The sequence below is a fragment of the Marmota marmota genome, unplaced genomic scaffold (genome assembly GCF_001458135.2).
Source record: "Marmota marmota marmota unplaced genomic scaffold, marMar, whole genome shotgun sequence".
In the NCBI taxonomy this organism is placed as follows: Eukaryota; Metazoa; Chordata; class Mammalia; order Rodentia; family Sciuridae; genus Marmota; species Marmota marmota.
In genome coordinates this window covers 36,883,108-36,900,719 of record NW_025999977.1, presented here as the reverse complement: position 1 = coordinate 36,900,719, position 17,612 = coordinate 36,883,108, and the positions used below count along the sequence as shown (strand labels likewise).

At 50.1% G+C, this 17,612-nt stretch overlaps 1 protein-coding gene and 1 long non-coding RNA gene across 3 annotated transcripts in view; one reads left to right on the top strand and one right to left on the bottom strand.

Moving 5' to 3' along the window:
* The window catches only part of Galnt14 (polypeptide N-acetylgalactosaminyltransferase 14), a 202,449-nt gene that overhangs the window by 48,060 nt on the left and 136,777 nt on the right, over window positions 1-17,612 (bottom strand). For both annotated transcript variants that reach the window (XM_015479484.2, XM_048804587.1), the window contains exon 3: window positions 1,731-1,829. In XM_015479484.2, coding sequence (XP_015334970.1) covers window positions 1,731-1,829 — 99 coding nt within the window. The remainder of the gene's footprint in view (window positions 1-1,730; window positions 1,830-17,612) is intronic.
* On the top strand, window positions 517-11,166 carry LOC125617213. Its single transcript, XR_007348132.1, has 3 exons — window positions 517-581; window positions 3,821-4,184; window positions 5,931-11,166. It is a non-coding gene; the product is annotated as an uncharacterized LOC125617213 (long non-coding RNA).

The window sequence follows — 17,612 nt, the reverse complement described above, 5'->3', positions numbered from 1 at the left end:
CCAGACATGACCTTGGAGCAGCCACCAAGGCAGTGGGAAGGCTGGAGCTTTCATGAATTTGCTCCATAAGTGTGCCCAGGTGCCCAGCAGATGACCTGGTAGCAGGGCTGAAACCCAGTGCTTCAGAATCAGCCCCCTCTGCTCCACTGGGTACCTGCTTGGCCTGGAAAGCCTACAGATTCCCTTCTCTCCTCGCTCCTCACCAGAGGAGACCCGCTCATGCCAGGCTGCCCCTCATCCCTGTTTCTCCCACACCTGCAGTATTCAAGTCAGTGAGGCAATTTATCAATCTACATTGAGACTCGTGGTGACATCCAATAGTGACCTCGAACACTTTCTTGCTGGGAAATCAAATTCGACTCAGTGACCTATGGTGTGAATGTGGGAACCAGGACAGAGCCAGTGGCTGCTGGAGGCAGACAGCTGTCAAGTGCCAAGGACATGTGAGCAACAGACACAGCGGCCTCTTGCATGCCTGGGCAGGTCCCTCCCTGTGTTTCTGAGGGACGCACTGATCCTGTACAGTGGACATTCATCACTCAGTGGCAGGCGGAGCTGAAAGCTTGGTGCCTCCCTCCAGGGTGAGTTATGCTGAGCTCCTTTCCCCTCACCTGGAACTTGCCCTGCACAGGGTCCCTCTGGTGTGCAGGGAGAGTGGGGGAGCATGGCTGGTTTGAGAGAGGTGACGAGAGACTTTGCTGTGCTTGGTGCTCTCTGTGGCCCACACTTAATCTTATTTCTTCTCTGTGGCATCAGGGAACCATCTGATACACTGCCTAGAGCTTGGGGATGGGCTCCACCAGGGCGTGTGTTGCAGACCTTGCCTTAGGATATCCAGAGCTCAGCTTCCTCGGCTGTAAAGTGCGCTTAGCAATGGCCTCCCCACCTCCCCAGCTGCAGCCATGAGCCCAGGTCTGCCTGAGGGTGGCAGAACCTCTCTGAGCTCTGGGGCTCAGTTGCCCTCTCTGCCAACTACAATGCAGACGCTGTTGGGGGCCTGTGTAAGGAAGGGTAGGGCAGCTGCCTGCAGGGAAGGGTATGAAGTGGTCTGAAATCACCAAGGTCCTCTGATAACCTGGGGATGGATCCTGGGCAGGCTTTCTGGGTCCCAGCTCTGTTCTGGGAGTTCTGCTGGGGCTTTCACAGGGGTTTGACCACATGAAAAACCATACACAGGCCACAGGCCAGCCATAGCAGATGGACCAATTAGAGTCAGAAAGGCCAGAGGGCAACAGAGTTGGAATCAAAAGCAGGTGGCCAGGAAGTGATGACCTGTGGCCTTTCTGATCCACACCCCCATTGCCCTGCGGGTAGGAGGGAGGCTGTGGAGAGAGGGGTACAGGGAGGGGCAGTCTTTGGCAGACCTGGGTTCTGATCCCAGCTGGGTGATGGGAATGGAATTTGTTCTTAGCGTCTCTGGGTCTTGGTTTCTCCATCAGTTGTGAAAATAAGAACTCCTTCCTGAGGCAGTTTGGCACAGGTGAAGGGTAAGGGCTCTGGGACCAGTTCCTCTGCTCACTCTCTATGAGCTTCTTTGACTTACCCAACCTTGGGCCTCTGACTTTCTTTCCATAAATGGGGCGATGGCCTCTCCCAGGGTACACAAGTGACCCAGTGTGTAGTCAGAAGGGCCCAGTCCTCTTATCAGGTGACCCAGTGAGCAGACACAGCGTTGCCAAGCAGGGGCCAGGGTGGACTGCCGGTGAGAAAGGGGCGGGAGGCTGCCTTACCTGCGGATGGTCCTGAGCAGGGTGGAGCGGGCCTCGTTGTGAAAGGTGATGATGATGCTGGTGGGCGGGAGGTCTGTGCAATACACCAGCAGCGTGCACCTGGGAAGGTAAGTGCAAGGCACTTAAGACCGTTGGGGGCAGAGCAGACCTAAAGGGCTGGGACTGCATCAGGGAGGCCACTGGTAGGAACAGAAGCCTGGCCTCTGGTGGGGCCGCCCCAGTAACTTAGCACCCTGTCAGTCCCAGGGCCTCACCTGGCCCTAAGGGGAGGCAGAGAGCACCTGGAATGACTGAGCTGGATTTCAGCTGCCTTGTGAGGAACTTGGACTTAGAGCCAAAGGAAGTTCAGATATAGCAAACAAATGGTGCACACCTGAGCTAGTGCACTGTGGTCCGTAGCAGCTGCATACTCTCAACTCTGAGTCTTGGGCTCTGCTCCTGCATTTGTGCCCTTCTAGCCCTCCTGCTCATGCCAGCCAGCAGATCTCAGCGGCAGAGGCCTCATGGCGGAATGTTCTGGGCCTGCAGCCTCTGCCTACCACACTGTGCGGAGCTCCTGCCACACACACCTAGATCTGGCGTGTTTAAAGAGGCAGAGCCCTGAAGCCCCAGAGTCAGTCATCAACCCCCATCTTGAGCAAGTGTTCACTTCCGTGTGCCCAGGATGACTTTGTATGACAATTACATCCAGGGTAATTTCAATTTAATACCTCGCTGCAAGTGAAAATTGTAGCCTACAGCTCAAAAATGACTAAGATAATGGAAATAAACCCGCCAAGTGAGGCTGGTGCCACGAGGGGCCATCCCTGGGTAAACGCTGCCTCCGGTTTCGCTATTTTAGGGTCACCCAGTTATGCGCAGGGGTGGGGGCAGTGAACGAGGAAGTAAACAACAGATGTTTGGGGAGTCAGACATTTACTCGCATTTCCCCATTTCTTCCTGGTCTTTTAATTTGGGGTCCAGAGACCTAGGGATGGGCTTCAAGGGGGTGGAGCCCTCTGAAATTGTTTGCAAACTTTTTGTGCAAATGTGAATTTTTCCCCCTTGGGAAGATGGTTCATGGCTTTCAATAGATTCTTAAAGAAGTCTGTGGCCAAAAACATTCAGGGATTCTCGGCCCTAAATCAATAGTCCTGCCTTCCGGTGGCCTCCCTGATGACTGAGGAGTTTGATTGAGGGGAGCAAACACTGAAGGCTCATGGGGTCGGCACAGAAGTTATTCAGAGAAGGACAGGCTGTCCTGCTCAGGAAGTGTCTGCAGGCAGCCAGGAGTCAGGGAAGGAGGCCCCAGGGCAAGAGATGGTGGAAAGGGTAAGTCATGGTATGCAGCCCTCTCTGTCTGGTCCACCTCCCAAGACAACATCTCACATCCTGCCAGCCCACCTTCTGCGTGTACCCTGCCTTACACCCCCACGGCTCCAGCTCAGGCAGTCCACCCCGTGGTAGGACCACGGCAGCAGGACCACGGCAGCAGCCACCTATCCAATCTTTCTGCAGGCCTGTGTTGCCCACCAAGGTCTCCTCTGGCTTGAAGCCCCTCCGTGGTTCCTGATGCGTACACTCCGGCTTCCTATCATAGCCTTTAGACTTTTCACAATTGGAGTCTCCTATGCAGCCATGGCTCATGCTAAATGAATCATTATTCTCAAATTTTCCTCCACCTGAAGGAGCTCCTATTCATCTTTCAATACTCAGAGCAGATAGTCCCTCTGCTGAGAAGGCATTCCATACTCCTCTGGATTGGCAATGACCTGTCCTTTGTGCTCCCATAATTCTGTACATATCTGTTCTCTAGCATTTCTCATAGTGAGACTGTCTCCTCATCTTGACCGTGAAGTTTTCTAGGGAAGGACTCATGACTTTGTTTATATCTGTGTTCCTAGAACAAGCTTTAAGTATACCACGTGCATATTGAGGGAGAGACAAAGTCAGGAAATGCATTCCTGGGTCATAGCCGTCTTAGTGTTTGTGATTTTATAAGATGTGGTGGCCAGTCACCCAGATGGCTTCTGGGGATTCCCACCTACTAGTCTTCGTGTCCTTGCACAGCCCCCTGCCACACTGAATCAGGCATCTCTTATGACAAATAGGAGTTGGTGGATGGGACAGTGAGTGACTTCCAAGATCAAATCATAGAAGCCTTGCAGTTTCTGCCTTGGCCGTGTGGAGGGAAGCTAGCTGCCATGCTGTGAGGATGCCCAAGCAGTCCTGCAGAGACACCCACAAGAAGAGAAATTGAGGCCACCTGCCCACACTGGCACCAACCTGTCAGCCATCTGATTGAACCACCTTCAAAGTGGACCCACCCGTCCCCTCCAAGCCTTTTGATGACACCAGCAGTAGCACACTTCTGACTGCAGCCTAAAGAGTCAGCACAGGCGACCCAGCCAAGCTGCTCCAAATTCCTAAAGCACAGACAGGGCAAAGATGGCCCAGGACTTTTGTTTTATGCTAGTAAGTTTAATGGGGGAGAGGGAGAAACCACTCCGAAAAGCAGTACAGAGATTCCTTAGAAAACTTGGAATGAAACCACCATTTGACCCAGTCATCCCACTCCTCGATTTATATAGAAAGGACTTAAAATCACCATATTACAGTGATGGAGCCATATCAATGTTTATAGCAGCTCAATTCACAATAGCCAGGCTATGATACCAACCTAGGTGCCCTTCAACAGATGAATGGATAAAGAAAATGTGGTATATACACACAATGGGATATTACTCAGCTGTAAAGAAGGATGACATTATGGCATTTGCAGGTAAATGGATGGAACTGGAGACTATCACATTAAGTGAAATAAGCCAGTCCCCAAAGCCAAAGGTCAAATGTTCTCTCTGATATGTGGATGCTAACACCCAACAAAGGAGGGTAGAAAGGGGAGGAATAGACATTCACTGAATTAGACAAAGAGAAATGAAGGGAAGGGAGAAGGGATAGAAATATGAAAGACAGTAGAATGAATTGGACGTAAACTTTCCTATCCTTATATATGAATATATGACCAGTGTGACTCTACATCATGTACAACCACAAGAATGGGCTCCTGACTAGAATAAGTTATACTCCATGTGTATATAATAATTCAAATATACTCTACTATCATATATATATAATTATATATATATAATAAACAAAAAATGAACTATCATACAAAGGAAAGGAAAGTGCTATGAGTCAGTCCCAGGGAGAAGAGGCCTTAGACTTGCCTATGTTTGGACACAGCCCAGACTCTGAGCTAGGCACAGTGGGGAGCCAGGAGGGCAGATGGGATTGGCCTTTGGTCAGGGGTGGGAAGTTGCAAGAAGGGGCTTGGAGAGGCCCATGCAGTGGGGAACAACAGTGGGCATGCTCAGCACCATGAGGATTGAGCGGGAAGTCAGGGGAGCCATCTCTGAAAGGGAGAGTAGTAAGTCAGGCTCCCAGAGCCTCCTGATCTTACTCAGAGACAGGAAGGGCAAAGAGACCCAGAGCAGAGAGACTGCAGGCAGACAGTGCCAGGACCCAGATGTACCCAGTGGCCATGCCCCAAGCTCCTCCTGGCTGCTATGGTCCCAGGAAAGAAGCTATGAAAAATCTCCTGCAGGCAGACTGTGAACACTGCCTTGGGACTGGCTGCTTCTTCCACATGCTACCAGGCAGCGGGTCCCCAAGTTCTGGCTTTTATGATGCAGGTTATTGAGGAGAAAGCTGGAGCAAAATGATAGTATTTGGAGTTATTATCTGCTGAAAGAGTTTTGGGGGACAGAAGCCACTTTCCCTGTCTTGGAGGTGCTAGCTGGGGAGGCAAGTGTGTCGATGCACAGTGACAGAAGCTTGCACACAATTAGGCAGGGGTTGGAGTCATCTAGAATGGTAAAGAAGGCAGAAAGGAGGTGCTGAATCTCACAGGGTAAGGCAGGGGTATGCAGACAGAAAATGGAATATAGCATTTCACAGTTCCTGGCCTAGGGGTCTGGACTCCACCCACCAGCATGGGACCTTGAGTGAATCACCCACCTCTCCAGCCTGCAGGGTGCTTATCTGTGAAAGGGGGCTGGCCCAAAGCCCTTCGGCTTTCTAGGACATGACCCCAGTGACCCACCTCCTCCAACCATGTCCCATCTACAGTTACCACTCAGTCAAACTAGGATGGGCAGATTAGGATACAGCTCTCATAACCTAACCATCTCACCTCTGAATATTCCTGCATTAACACAGGAGCTTCTGAGGACACCTCATATCCAAACCAAGCAGATGCTTCAAAAATAGGAACTATCATTATTTCTAACAGCAGTCCAAATCTGCAGGTGACTGCCTGTCTGTGTGACATGGTCAGGTCTTTCAAGTACGGGAGAAGGGGTCTTTGGTGAGTGGTTCCATCCTGTTCCAACAGCAGGTGAGGGGCAGAGGGAGGCAGGAGGAGGGAGGGTTCAAAGAATGCAGCAACAACGTTAGTGAGAGGAACCGGGGCCTGATGCCTGGATTTGAATCTGGATCTGCTGAGAACTGCCTGGGGACCCTGGGCCTGTTGTTTACCTTCTCTGAGCCTCAATGTTGTCAACTGTAAAATGTGGATGAACCCCTCCCTCCCTCCCAGGCTTGCTGTGAAGACAGCAGATAATGCACAAAGGGCACCTGGGACTCAGTAGGCACCAAGTAAACGGGGGCTAGAATTGTTATCCCAGCTAGAAAGCAGAACGGCTGCAGCATCCCTGGGCGGTGGGCACTAACCAGAATCATAAGCTCACGGGGTAGAAAATGAAGGGACTTTGGAGATGACCCAATTCAACCCCCTGAATGGGCAGAACTGGTAACTCAGTAAGTATTGTTTGGAGACTGGACAGGAAGCCTGGGAGGTCCCCTGCGCATGCAAGCCCAGGGAGGGCAGATGGCAGGGTGGTGTCTCACACTCAGGACTCCTTGGGACCGCCCTGCCCTGCTGCAGCTCACAGAGCCAAACCTCACCTCTTGCCTCAACTGACTGTCACAGCAACAGGTGAGAACCTCCCCTCTGCAGATGAGGTAAGGGGAGGCAGAACTGACTTTAGATCAAATGGCAGGTATATGAATGGGGTGAGGGGACTCCCAAGCTGGTGCTCATCCCTAGTGTCTCCTGTGAACTCTCCCTGATCCAAGGCAAGGAGCCCAGGGTACTGTGCTGGCTGGGCCCATCAGCCTCTGAGCACTGCACACCTGCCATAATAGGTCCGGCCCACAGGCTATGAGCACTGGGCTCTCGCAAAAGGCCTTGAGGTCGAGAAAAATCCTTAATGCTGGATGCCATGAGGAGAGTCAGCCCAGACAGTGGGCTTTCTGTGGGAGGGATTGAAAAGACAAATCCAACAGTGAGCTCTCCCAGGGGCACAGGGGAATAGAGAAGGCGGCCAAGGCTGAGCCCTGGCGCCAGTACAGAAAGCATGTTGGTAATTTATTAAAGATACAGGGGTTTTACGGAAGAGCAGAGCTGGTGAGCAGGGAGGATCCGTGTGGGGGTGGGGGTGCCAAACCCATCTCCTGCAACCGGGAGGAAGGTGGGGCATTGGCTGTGTGGGGACCCAGGCTGGGGTGCCGGCAGATGGCCACAGCAGCTCCTGATAGCACGCTGCTCTAAGTCGATTTCTAACATGTGATTTCTTGTTCTTTTCAAAGAAAGCTTCAGAGGAGACCCTAGATTTCTCCTTGTTAAGGTGGGCTCAATGAGCCTCCCAGACCAACAAGATCAGGGCATTCAGTGCCACTTACTGGCCAGAGATGTTTCCAGAGAGGTGTTCTGAGATGCTAACCTGAGACCTGAGAAGGACAAGCCCACACTCCACCACCACCTCCTGCCTACCCTGGTACACAAATATGTGACAACATGAGTACATCAGAGCCTGCACAGTGACCCCTGCTGTCAGTTATGGCAGTTCTATAATGATGTACACAATGCTGTTTATCCCACAAGCTCATGAAATAGCACAGCCGCCTAGAAAACAGAGGATGATGATTATCACACTTGTCTCCATTTTATCAGTGGGGCTCCTGGTGGTCCCACAGCTTGCCAGGGAGCCGGGGGCCAGGATCCAGGAGCTGCGACTCTCTGGACATATGGTCTTCCTCTAGCTGCATGTTGCCTCCATGGAAGGAAAGACTTGCTCATGAATTATAAACACTCAGAATTTTATTCTCGGGCATAAAAGCAGGAGGGAGTGATGGAGAAGGAGGCTGCTCACTGAAACAGAAGAGAAAGCACAGATTTTACTATGATGTTGGTGTAAAAGGACCCACACTGGCTCCCCCAGAATTGACAAGGGCTCTGAGTCGTGAAGCAGGGCTCTGGCATCCTCGAGGGGAGATGGAGGACAGTTACTGAATGGGGGAAGATCGCATCAATATGTAACATGACCTACTGGGAATCAAACAGGCCTGGGTGGGGACGTCTTGGGTTGAACCTCAGTTTCTGGGGAGCTCGCCAGTGACTTCCTGGTCTACTTAGTCCCTGGTTTATGGCAACAGCACTATCCATCTTGTGGAGTGTGTTTAAATTACACTTGTGGGACCCCTACCACCAGGTGCTGTATGGAGCACCTCGAGTATTTAATGCTCACAGCAGCTCTGGGAGGTGACACTGTTTTATAGACTCATTACAGGAGACTCAGGCACAGACAGACCAACTCTCTACAGCTAGGAGAGGGGACTGGAGCTCAGGCCTGCTGGACTCCAGGGTTTCTGTCCCATATAATGCTCTCCCTGCTAGGGTTGTCCTAATCGTTACTTAAAGTCCATTCTGCACCCCTGTATACTGGGGGGGTACCCATATGCCCCTACTCAAATCAGCATCTAGAGAAGCAGTTTCTACTGAGTTCCAGAAACCAGCTGTTGCCCAAGAGGGAAGAATAGGCTCCTGCTCTTGCAAAGGAAGATGGTGAAAATACTGGCTGGGCCACCACAGGGACATCCTAACAGGGGTTTCTACACGATGCCCAATTGAGGCCTGGAAGGGTGGGGAGGATGTGCCCACAAAAAGGCCCTGGGTGGGATGGTTCATGAACATCTGTTCCTGAACAGAAATCAGAGTTTCCTGCCAATTTCTGCACTTCCAGCACATGCTGCAGAGGTCAGACCCAGGCCATGGAAATGAATAAGTCATCTTCTCCATATGCTCCATGTCCCTCGATTTCACAGCCAGAGGCAACAGGAAACACAGGCAGAGGATGTCCAGTGGGGGTGGGACTCACATTCTAGGGGAGTTGTGTGTCCACAATGGAGTGACACTGTGGATCCCTGGTGCAGGTAGGGTGGTACACATGCTCTGTCCCCTGCATCTTCCTCTTGTCCCTACCTCTGCCATCTGTTCTAGTCCAGCAGAAGCCTCACAGACTCACCTCTCCTCCTTCTTCACCACCACAGCCCAACTCAGGATGGATGTGGGTGAGGAAGAAGGGACAAGGAGGAGCTCTTGGCCCAGTGCCCTTCCCCGAATGTCAGTTCACTCAGGACAAGGAGCAGAGAACTTGTTACTACTGGCCTTTAGAAGCACAAATTTCATTTTTAGAGCTGAGAACATCTAATCCACCCCCAGCTCTGTTCTATCTAAGGACACCTGCTCTCAGCTAGGAGGAAAGGGAAGATGAATAAAAATATATAAAACGCCAACTCTGGGGCTGACCTCCTAGGTTCAAACCCAACTCCTCAGAAGGGAAAAATTGCAAGCAGTCTAAAAAGTATGACAACTGCAAAATCAGAAATTCCTTTTAATCTCATTTCATGGGCAACACTGATACACTGTAAGGCATGAAATTTTTATTTCACGTCAATTTTATTGGGATTTCACATGCAGATTAATTTGTTCATCCACATAAACACGTACTGCTCCCACTTCTAGCCTCAACACTCACCCTCACTCAGAGCTGCAGAAACCCCGTGTCCCATAAAAGATACTTAAAGCAGTGCTGAGATTGGCCATTCCATTACGATGCCACATTTTTAGCATGTTATTAAATTCCAGTGTGTTTGGAAAGGAATAAATGGGTCCAAGCAGAGAGGCGAACTGCTTAGGACCTTGGCTGGGCACAGTGATGGGCAGCTTCTAAAAACCTCACCCTTGTAGAAGCCCCTTGTCTTGAGTGTGGGCTGAACCTGTTGACTGGCTTCAAAAGAGCAGAATATGCTGAAACAGGGGGATATCACAAAAGACTGGCATGCATGCTTTGGTGAAGCCAGCTGCCATGATGGAGAGCCCCGCGTGGCAAGGACCTGAATCATGCCAATAGCCACAGGAGTGAGCCTGGAAGACAGTCCTCCTGCAGTAGGCCCTGAGATGACTACAATCCCCGAGGAGCCCTTGATAGCAGCCTGGGAGGGAGCCTGAACCAGAGGACTCACCTAAGCCATGCCTGACCCCCAGAAACTGAGATGATATTTTAAGCCATTATGTTTTGAAGTAATGTGTTACACAGTCATAGATAAAAAAAAAAAAGCCAGGACACCTTTAGCTATGCAAGAAAAACAAGTTCAACATGGTTACTCATGTGCAAGGGTACAAGGCAAATTTCCCTGTACCCGGAGGAAGAGCCATGTGATTGCATTCCCATCCTTCCCACTCCCCCAGGTTCCCCATGGGACCATTTGTTCACACTCTGCTGGCCTCCATTACAAGATGGTGCTAGGGAGGGATGCCTTGGGGCTCCTACATCCAGAGGGAAGCCACTATTTGAGTGACTGTTTCTCACCCGGGGATGGTATTTAACTAGTACCATTCCACATGCCTAGGGTAGAAGTTAGTTTGTTCCATAGCCCAGAGTCAAAAGGGTGTCCTAGGTGTTAACACAGACATTCCTCCTTTCTCTGAGCACAAGTCCATTTTGCAGGGCACCTGGACTCAGGGCCAGCCTATTCAGGCCAACACATGCATTCCCTTCACCTAACACCACTCTGTTCTTGGTGGAGTCTTTCTCAACTAACCTGGCTTCACATCTGCTGTTCACTTCTTGCTCCTTGGAGGACCCTTCCTGGATGTTTCGCTGTCTGCTTCTGATAACATCTGATTCTTAAGAAAAGCTACACCTTGACACTTCTAGGGCACTTCCACTGTCTGATTAAGTGAAGGCGGTCCATCAGAATGATGATCCCAAATATGATGATCTGCAAGTCCTTTTTTTCTTGGCAAAGGAAGAATGCCCATGGGGTCTCTCCGGACACACTGAGATGCTAACTAGAGAAGGGGAACACTATGATGAAGCCCTGTTGTCCAGACTCTCTTAAAGGCTCAGTCTTTTTATTTTTGAACTACCAACAGCTAGAAGACTTCTGTCTGTGGCTCCAAGAAAACTACTGGGTTGTTGCAATACTAGACTGAGGGCAGGGGTGGGGAGGGGACACACATAGATCCCCAATTAAGTCAAGCTGATGGCAGTATCTCTGGATGTCTACGCACACTTGGTGATTAAAGTAGAAAAGAGTCGTTGGGAAACAATAAATACTCAATACTGGATGATACTTTTTTTTATGATTTTCAAATGCTCATGAACCTGTTAAAAAAGTTTGCGAGTTCTGTTAGCCCACTCTTTACCAAGTTTCTGTTCCCAAACCTTACATCCATCCCTCCATTCCTCCATCTGTCCCCTTACACTCTTTCCTTTTTATTAGCACACGATTCTTCATATAAAATTTGGCACTCAAATACTTATTGGATATATGTTTATCAAAATGCCACACAGTCCATGAAACAGAAATTTGTGGGACATCAGTTTAGAAAACACTGGCTCCAGCTTCCTTTTTTACAGACAGGGAGATTGGGAGCAGTGAGCCCCCTAGTGGCAGGGCTAAGCTCGCCTGCTTCTTGGCAACTGGACTTGCTGTTTCCTTAAGGCACTCAGGCTTGGGGACCCCATCCAACAACACATGGAGGCTTCAGGCCCAGCCCACGGTGGGTTACTGGCCACCTCTGCCTTCAATGGCCCTTTACCACACTCTGTTCCAAGAACACTCTGATCAAGGTCCCTGTTCCTTCTCCATATTGCTCAATCCAATGGGAACTGAATTCTATCTTGGCATTGAGGGTCTCGCCTTCTATTGAGCATTCAGTTTTCTGCCCCCCGGCGTGGCTCTTCTCTTCATAGGCTGTTTCCTCTGGGCTTTCCTTTTCCTTCTCTCATCTTAAATGTGGGGTTTTGCAAAAAACTCTGAGGACTTCTCAATTTTCTTCTTCTCTGGACCATCTTATTTGTCTAAAACCCTTCCATTCCTCACCTGTTTGCTAACAACATCTAACCTACATACTGATGCACACCTTCCCCTGCATGTCCCCATGAATGATCTGGTCACCCACCTTCTGTCTCCTACACTTTGGCCAAGACTGCTGACCCTCTGTGCTCTCTAGCTCTGCATGTGCTATGTGCCCAAGCTGAAGATATATTCTCCCACCCTGCCCTCCTCTCCCCCACATCCAATCCAATTAAACCTAATCTTGTCAATCCTTCTTCCTTATCTCTCCATCTGGCTGTTTCTCCACATTTCCATCATATTTTTTTTCTAAACGACTGCAGCAACTTCCTTTCTTTATCCTGTTCCAATCTATCCTGTGTGCTGCAGATAGAATGATTTTTCTGAAACTATCATTTATACCTTTCGATGATGCTTAACACAAAATAAAGTCGAGACTCCTAATCATGGCTTGCCATCCTTGAATGCCCTGGATTCTGAAGTCCTCAGACCCCTGCCTGCTGCACCTTCAAAGCACCAGTCACACTCTGTTTAACCTGCTCTTTGTCCCCTATAGACCTTTGCAAGTGCCCTCTCTTCCCCCTGTGTCTGAAATGCACTCTGCTTTCTTCCAAAGCCTGGCTATTTTTTTTTATTTCCCTTTTCTAATCTTGGCTTGGAAGTTACTTCCCCTGGGAAGCTTTTCTCAATCTCCTGAGGCTTTTCCAATGTGCTTCTCTAGGATCATGCATTCAACCCCATTGCTGTAATTTATTACCAAGTGTTGTGAAATTACTTTTCTGTCTCCTCTACTGACTGCAGCTGCGATGAAGGCAAAGACTTCTTTGTGGCAGTAACCCCAGTACCTGGCATGGTGACTAAACACAGCTGACACACAATAATGTCTCAAGAATGAGTGGACAGTAGGGTGGAAGTAGGTGCGGTTTTCATGGGGCCACGATGGGGGTGGATATCCTTTGCCATGCCATGGGTGATTTGCAAGCAAGAGGGAGATACAGAGAATGAGGGTCAAGGTCAGGAGGGTAGCAGAGATCAAGCCAGTAAAAGAAACTGAAGAGTCCAGAAGCTGGGGCGCTATGGTGAGGAGAGGAAGGGATCTTGGGTGAAAGTTGTCCTGGGAGAACACCTGGGATGGCACTTGTCCTCCTAGGCTTTTTCTGTTAGGAACAGTCACTGGATTTAAAAGACAGGGGTTTCTTGTTTACCAAAGTCCCAGGAAAGGTGACCAATGCTTCCAAAGTGAGGAGAGGCTGAATCCCATCCCACTATGGCTCAGACACTGTCTTATAGACAGGCACCTATGATGTGGTGGCCAATGGCCCCACGCAGCTACCGAGACATTGGCAATGTGTCTCCTATGAATGGAGCTGTGCTGTAAGCATAAGCACACACAAGTTTTCCAGGACTTAGTATAAAAAAGAATGTAAAATAATTCACTAGTTTGTTTTTACTCTGATTGCATGTGGAAGTGTTAACATCTGGATATGTTGAAGTAAATAAAATAAATTATGAAAATTAATCTCGCTTTCTTCTTTTACTTTTTTTAAAACATGACTCTTAGAAAAAATTTTAATTACACGTGTGGCTCACGTCTATTTCTATTGGATGCTGTTGTCCTAAGTTGTCACTGAATTTCAGATTGTATATAATTTAAAATGCCAACATGAGTATCAGGCAATGGTTTCCAGGTATTAGATTCTTTTGTAAGAATGAAATAAAAACATTACAGAAACCATTATTAGTTTTGCAACATTTTACTTTGTAGGAAAGGGTATATTTTTAAAAATTCTATCATCTACCATCGTCATTTCATAAAAGAAAGGGTGTTTAAATAACAGAAAAGGCCACAATCTCAGAATAACTAATAGCCCTTTAAAATTGTAAAGTTTAGCTTTGAGGAAATGTCCTTCATTATCTCCTCTGTCTCCTAGCTCCATGAATCAGACCTGCACTCATTTACCAACTGGTATCTGAAAGCATAGTTCAAGGGTGTGTTCCACTTAATCAAGCTGCACCTTTGACTACCCATGCTCAGTAGACAGTATAAGTACCACCAGAAGAAAGGACAGCTCCCACTCTTTGTTCTGGGACTAGCAGACCCGTCTCTGTTCTTGGTGTTGCCAATGCTCACCAGTCAGGGGGCTTTTCTGATCTCTGGCCCCAGCCTAGCTCCTGGGCTCCTCTGCTGCCTGTGTAGGTAGGTGCAATCTGGGCTCCGAATGCCCACCCAACTTAGAGGATGCAGACTCACTCCTCTGGCTGTGTTAGACCTTCTACAAAAGACCATTGCTCCACTTTGCACCAGGCTCCCTTTGCTTTCCCAGACAACTACTTTTGGTCTCAAATGTTGACCAGCCCCTTGGAAATGAGTGAGATGCTGAAGCTGGGTGGAAACTATGGGGAAGGGGCAGGTCCTTCTCCCCAGGAAGACCTGCAGAGCTCTCTGGATGCCATGAAGAGGATCCTCTTGGGATCTTGCCAGGCCCCATATCATCTGGTACCAACACTACCTAGACCGCAGCAGTGTGTATGTGAGCATGTGTGTGTTTGTGTGTGTACATGTGTGTGCAAAGGAGAGTATTTTCCAAAGGCAAAAGTAGAACCTCACTGGGACCATAGAGAATGGAGGTGAGCCAAGACTTATTTTTGAACTGTTTCCTGAAAAAGATTCCTCAGCATCTGGGACCACGGCTCCTTCATGTCTTATTTTAGCCGCGGCTTGAATCACAACAGTAATAATAGATAACACTTATTGAATCCTCACTCTGTCTCAGGTATTTTTCCCAGAGTGCTAAATCTGCACAATACTTCTCTGAGGTGGGTGCTGCGATGCCTCCTCTCCTCGTGGAGGGGGCTGCGGGTCGGAGTCCGTGAGCAGCAGAGCCTCAGCGTTCAAGCAGTGGCCTGGCCCCCTGTCTGTATGTCCTCAGCTCCATCAGAGTGCCCTTCAGGACCATCTAGATTCCCCGACTCTCTCAAACCCTATTTCATATAGGCCTGTCTCTGTGGTGAGCCGCTTCTGCCATTTATGCAAATTATGGTCGCCATTACAAGATGGCGCTGGCTCCGCTGTGGTCTGTGACAAACAACTCCTTATTTGGGAGAGTTGGCGCATGACTTTTCATCACCCTATGAGAAAGCTCCACGTGGCTGCTTTGCATTGGGGCTTGAGATGCTTTATTAAGGCTGGGAGGGGCATCCGAGAGGGGAGAAGAAGAACTATCAAGGGCCTGAAATAAACTACTGAAAGAAGATTCCTGAGTGTTGCGTCTTCCTTGCGGGCAAGGGGGTGCAACATGTCTCTCCATTGTGTGTTTTGAAAACTGGTAGCCTGCTGGAGATTTCTGGGGTTGAGCGTCTCTCACGTGCTTAAGAATGACTTCTCCTCTTGATCCCTGGACGATTTCATGACGTTTCCCAGGCTTTCCAGATGAAGGCTCAGGGCAGAGTCACTCCCCCCTTTGGGAAGTGAGGGGCAACTTCCTCACACAGAAGAAGCTGAGATCAGATGTGTAGCAGGTGACTGCAGGAGGGGCCCGACGTGGCACCTCCAGCTCAGCAGTGGTCTGCTTGAGGGCCAAGTGTCTGGCACCTCTTCTTCAGGGACTCCCAACAGTGTGCCCTTCCAAGGTCTCAGAAGAGGGTGAAAAGCACAGGCTCCTACTTTTTCTGGCAGTCACCCCCCTGCTGAGACAACCTGGCCCCTGAATCTGCCTCTTCCATCTGCTTTTGCTCTCACTTTCATCTCCCCAAGCCTGCTTTCCCCACGTGTGACCCCCTCACCTTCAGGGCTTCACACACCTCCCTGGTCCCACCGCCCTCCCTTCTGGGTCTCCCTACATTGCATTTCCCGGGGACTGCCTGGTGCACCTGTTCTCTTCTCCACGAAGCCGTCTATCTTCCGAGCTAGATCTGCCTTCCTGTGGGCTGGGATGCTTTCCTACCATTTGACACCCCGAGGGGCCAGTTACTCAACCTACTGGAGTCAATTTCCTCATCTCTAAAACCAGGATCATAGCAAAGTTGGGAGGCTTACCCTAGAGCACATATATAAGGTGCCTACCACACGTCAGGGGCAGAGGATGATCAATAAGTGTTTGCTGATTATGGTCCTGGATTTACGAGTGAACACAAGAATTCTTTGAGGAGTGAAGGTGGCTTTAAATTTCCTGCGATTTGATTTTCTCCTCTGTTCTGAGGATTCATTCCCACTCCTGTGCGCTCCAACATTGTTTTCAATAGATAACTCAAGAATTTTCTGGACCTCTATTCACTGGGCTGATAGCGATGAACGGTGTCTGAGCGGCAGGCAGTGTGCTCAGCTTTGGGGACACAGGTAGTCAGTGTCCCTGCCCCATGTCACTCGAGGTGTGGGAGGAGACAGCAGGTAAACTGTGCTCACAACACAGTGAGATGCGTGCTGCTTAGAGGAGGCGTCGGCGTACAGAGCAGGTGCCAACTCAGGCCAAGGGGACAGGCATGTTTCTGAAAATGGGCCCCTTCGCTTAGATTCCTGAAAGATGAAGGAGCACCTAAAACAGACCACAGAGAATAAAGGAGGTCCCAAGTCTTGGGGTACATAGGACACTTGGGGAGCAAGCCTGGCTTGCTTCTGGGTGGGGTATAGACAAGTCAGGCTCCTGAGCCAACCGCAGGTGAAGGGTGTCTACGTTAGAAAAGCTCCTGGTGGCTGGGGTGCGAACAAGGCATGCGGCTGGCACACGGCCAACCAGGAGGGCAGTGGGGGCTGCCACTGTCTCCCAGGCAGGAGAGAAGGGCAGAGTTCAGCTGCCAGCGTAGAGACCCACAGGATCCAGGATGCAGACAGAACAACAGGAGGGTGACAGGGAGATGACTCCACAGACCTGGGCTTGGGTCAAAAGGGGAATGAATGAGGGGGCCTTCCTGGGATGGAGCAGATGTTAGGCAAACAGGAAGCAGCTGTCTAGAAAGGTGGCCCAGGCAGGCACCGCGAGGTTTGGGGTAAGGAGCAGAGGAAACGCACACATGATGGACAGAGGAGAGACAGGGAGGAGGGGCCGCAGGAGTGCAGAGACAGCATGTCTGCTCTGGAGCTTCAGGGCTCTTGCAGGGGTCGGTCAAGGTCAGAAGTAAGAACATTTTAGCTACAATAAAGCTTCAGTCAACAGGGACACGGTATAACATCCAGGGACAGGGCACTCACAGACCTCACCCTTGCTAGCACAGAAGGTCCCTCGCTGGCCCAGTGATAGGGCCCCTGCAGGGCCCTCCCTCCACTTGTCACATATGTGCTCCTCAGTTGGTTTTCCAGCCGCCACAGGCCTCACGTGGCCCTCCTCGCGCCATCCCACTGTCTGTCACCATGGCGGGCTCGGGGCCTCCTCTCCACCGCGTCTCCCACCCACAGCTGTCATCTCCTCTCCTGCTCTTTTCATCTCCTGTCAAACACATTTTGTACTTGCTGGCCCTGGGCCCTAAATCACTCCTCCGGCTGGCCTTGGCTTCTATCCTCAGTATCTTTCAAGTGCAAACTTCACCAGACATGGTGTCACAATTGCCTCGTCACTTATTTTGCTTTCCAGTTCTAAAGTAAGTTTGACATTCAGGCAAGTGGAAGGCTCAGCGCCAAAAGCCGTCTGAGGCCTGCCTGGTCCCACACACCCTCCACCCACCCGGCCTTGTTCTCAGCTCAGGGCACCCTGCAGGAGCCACAGT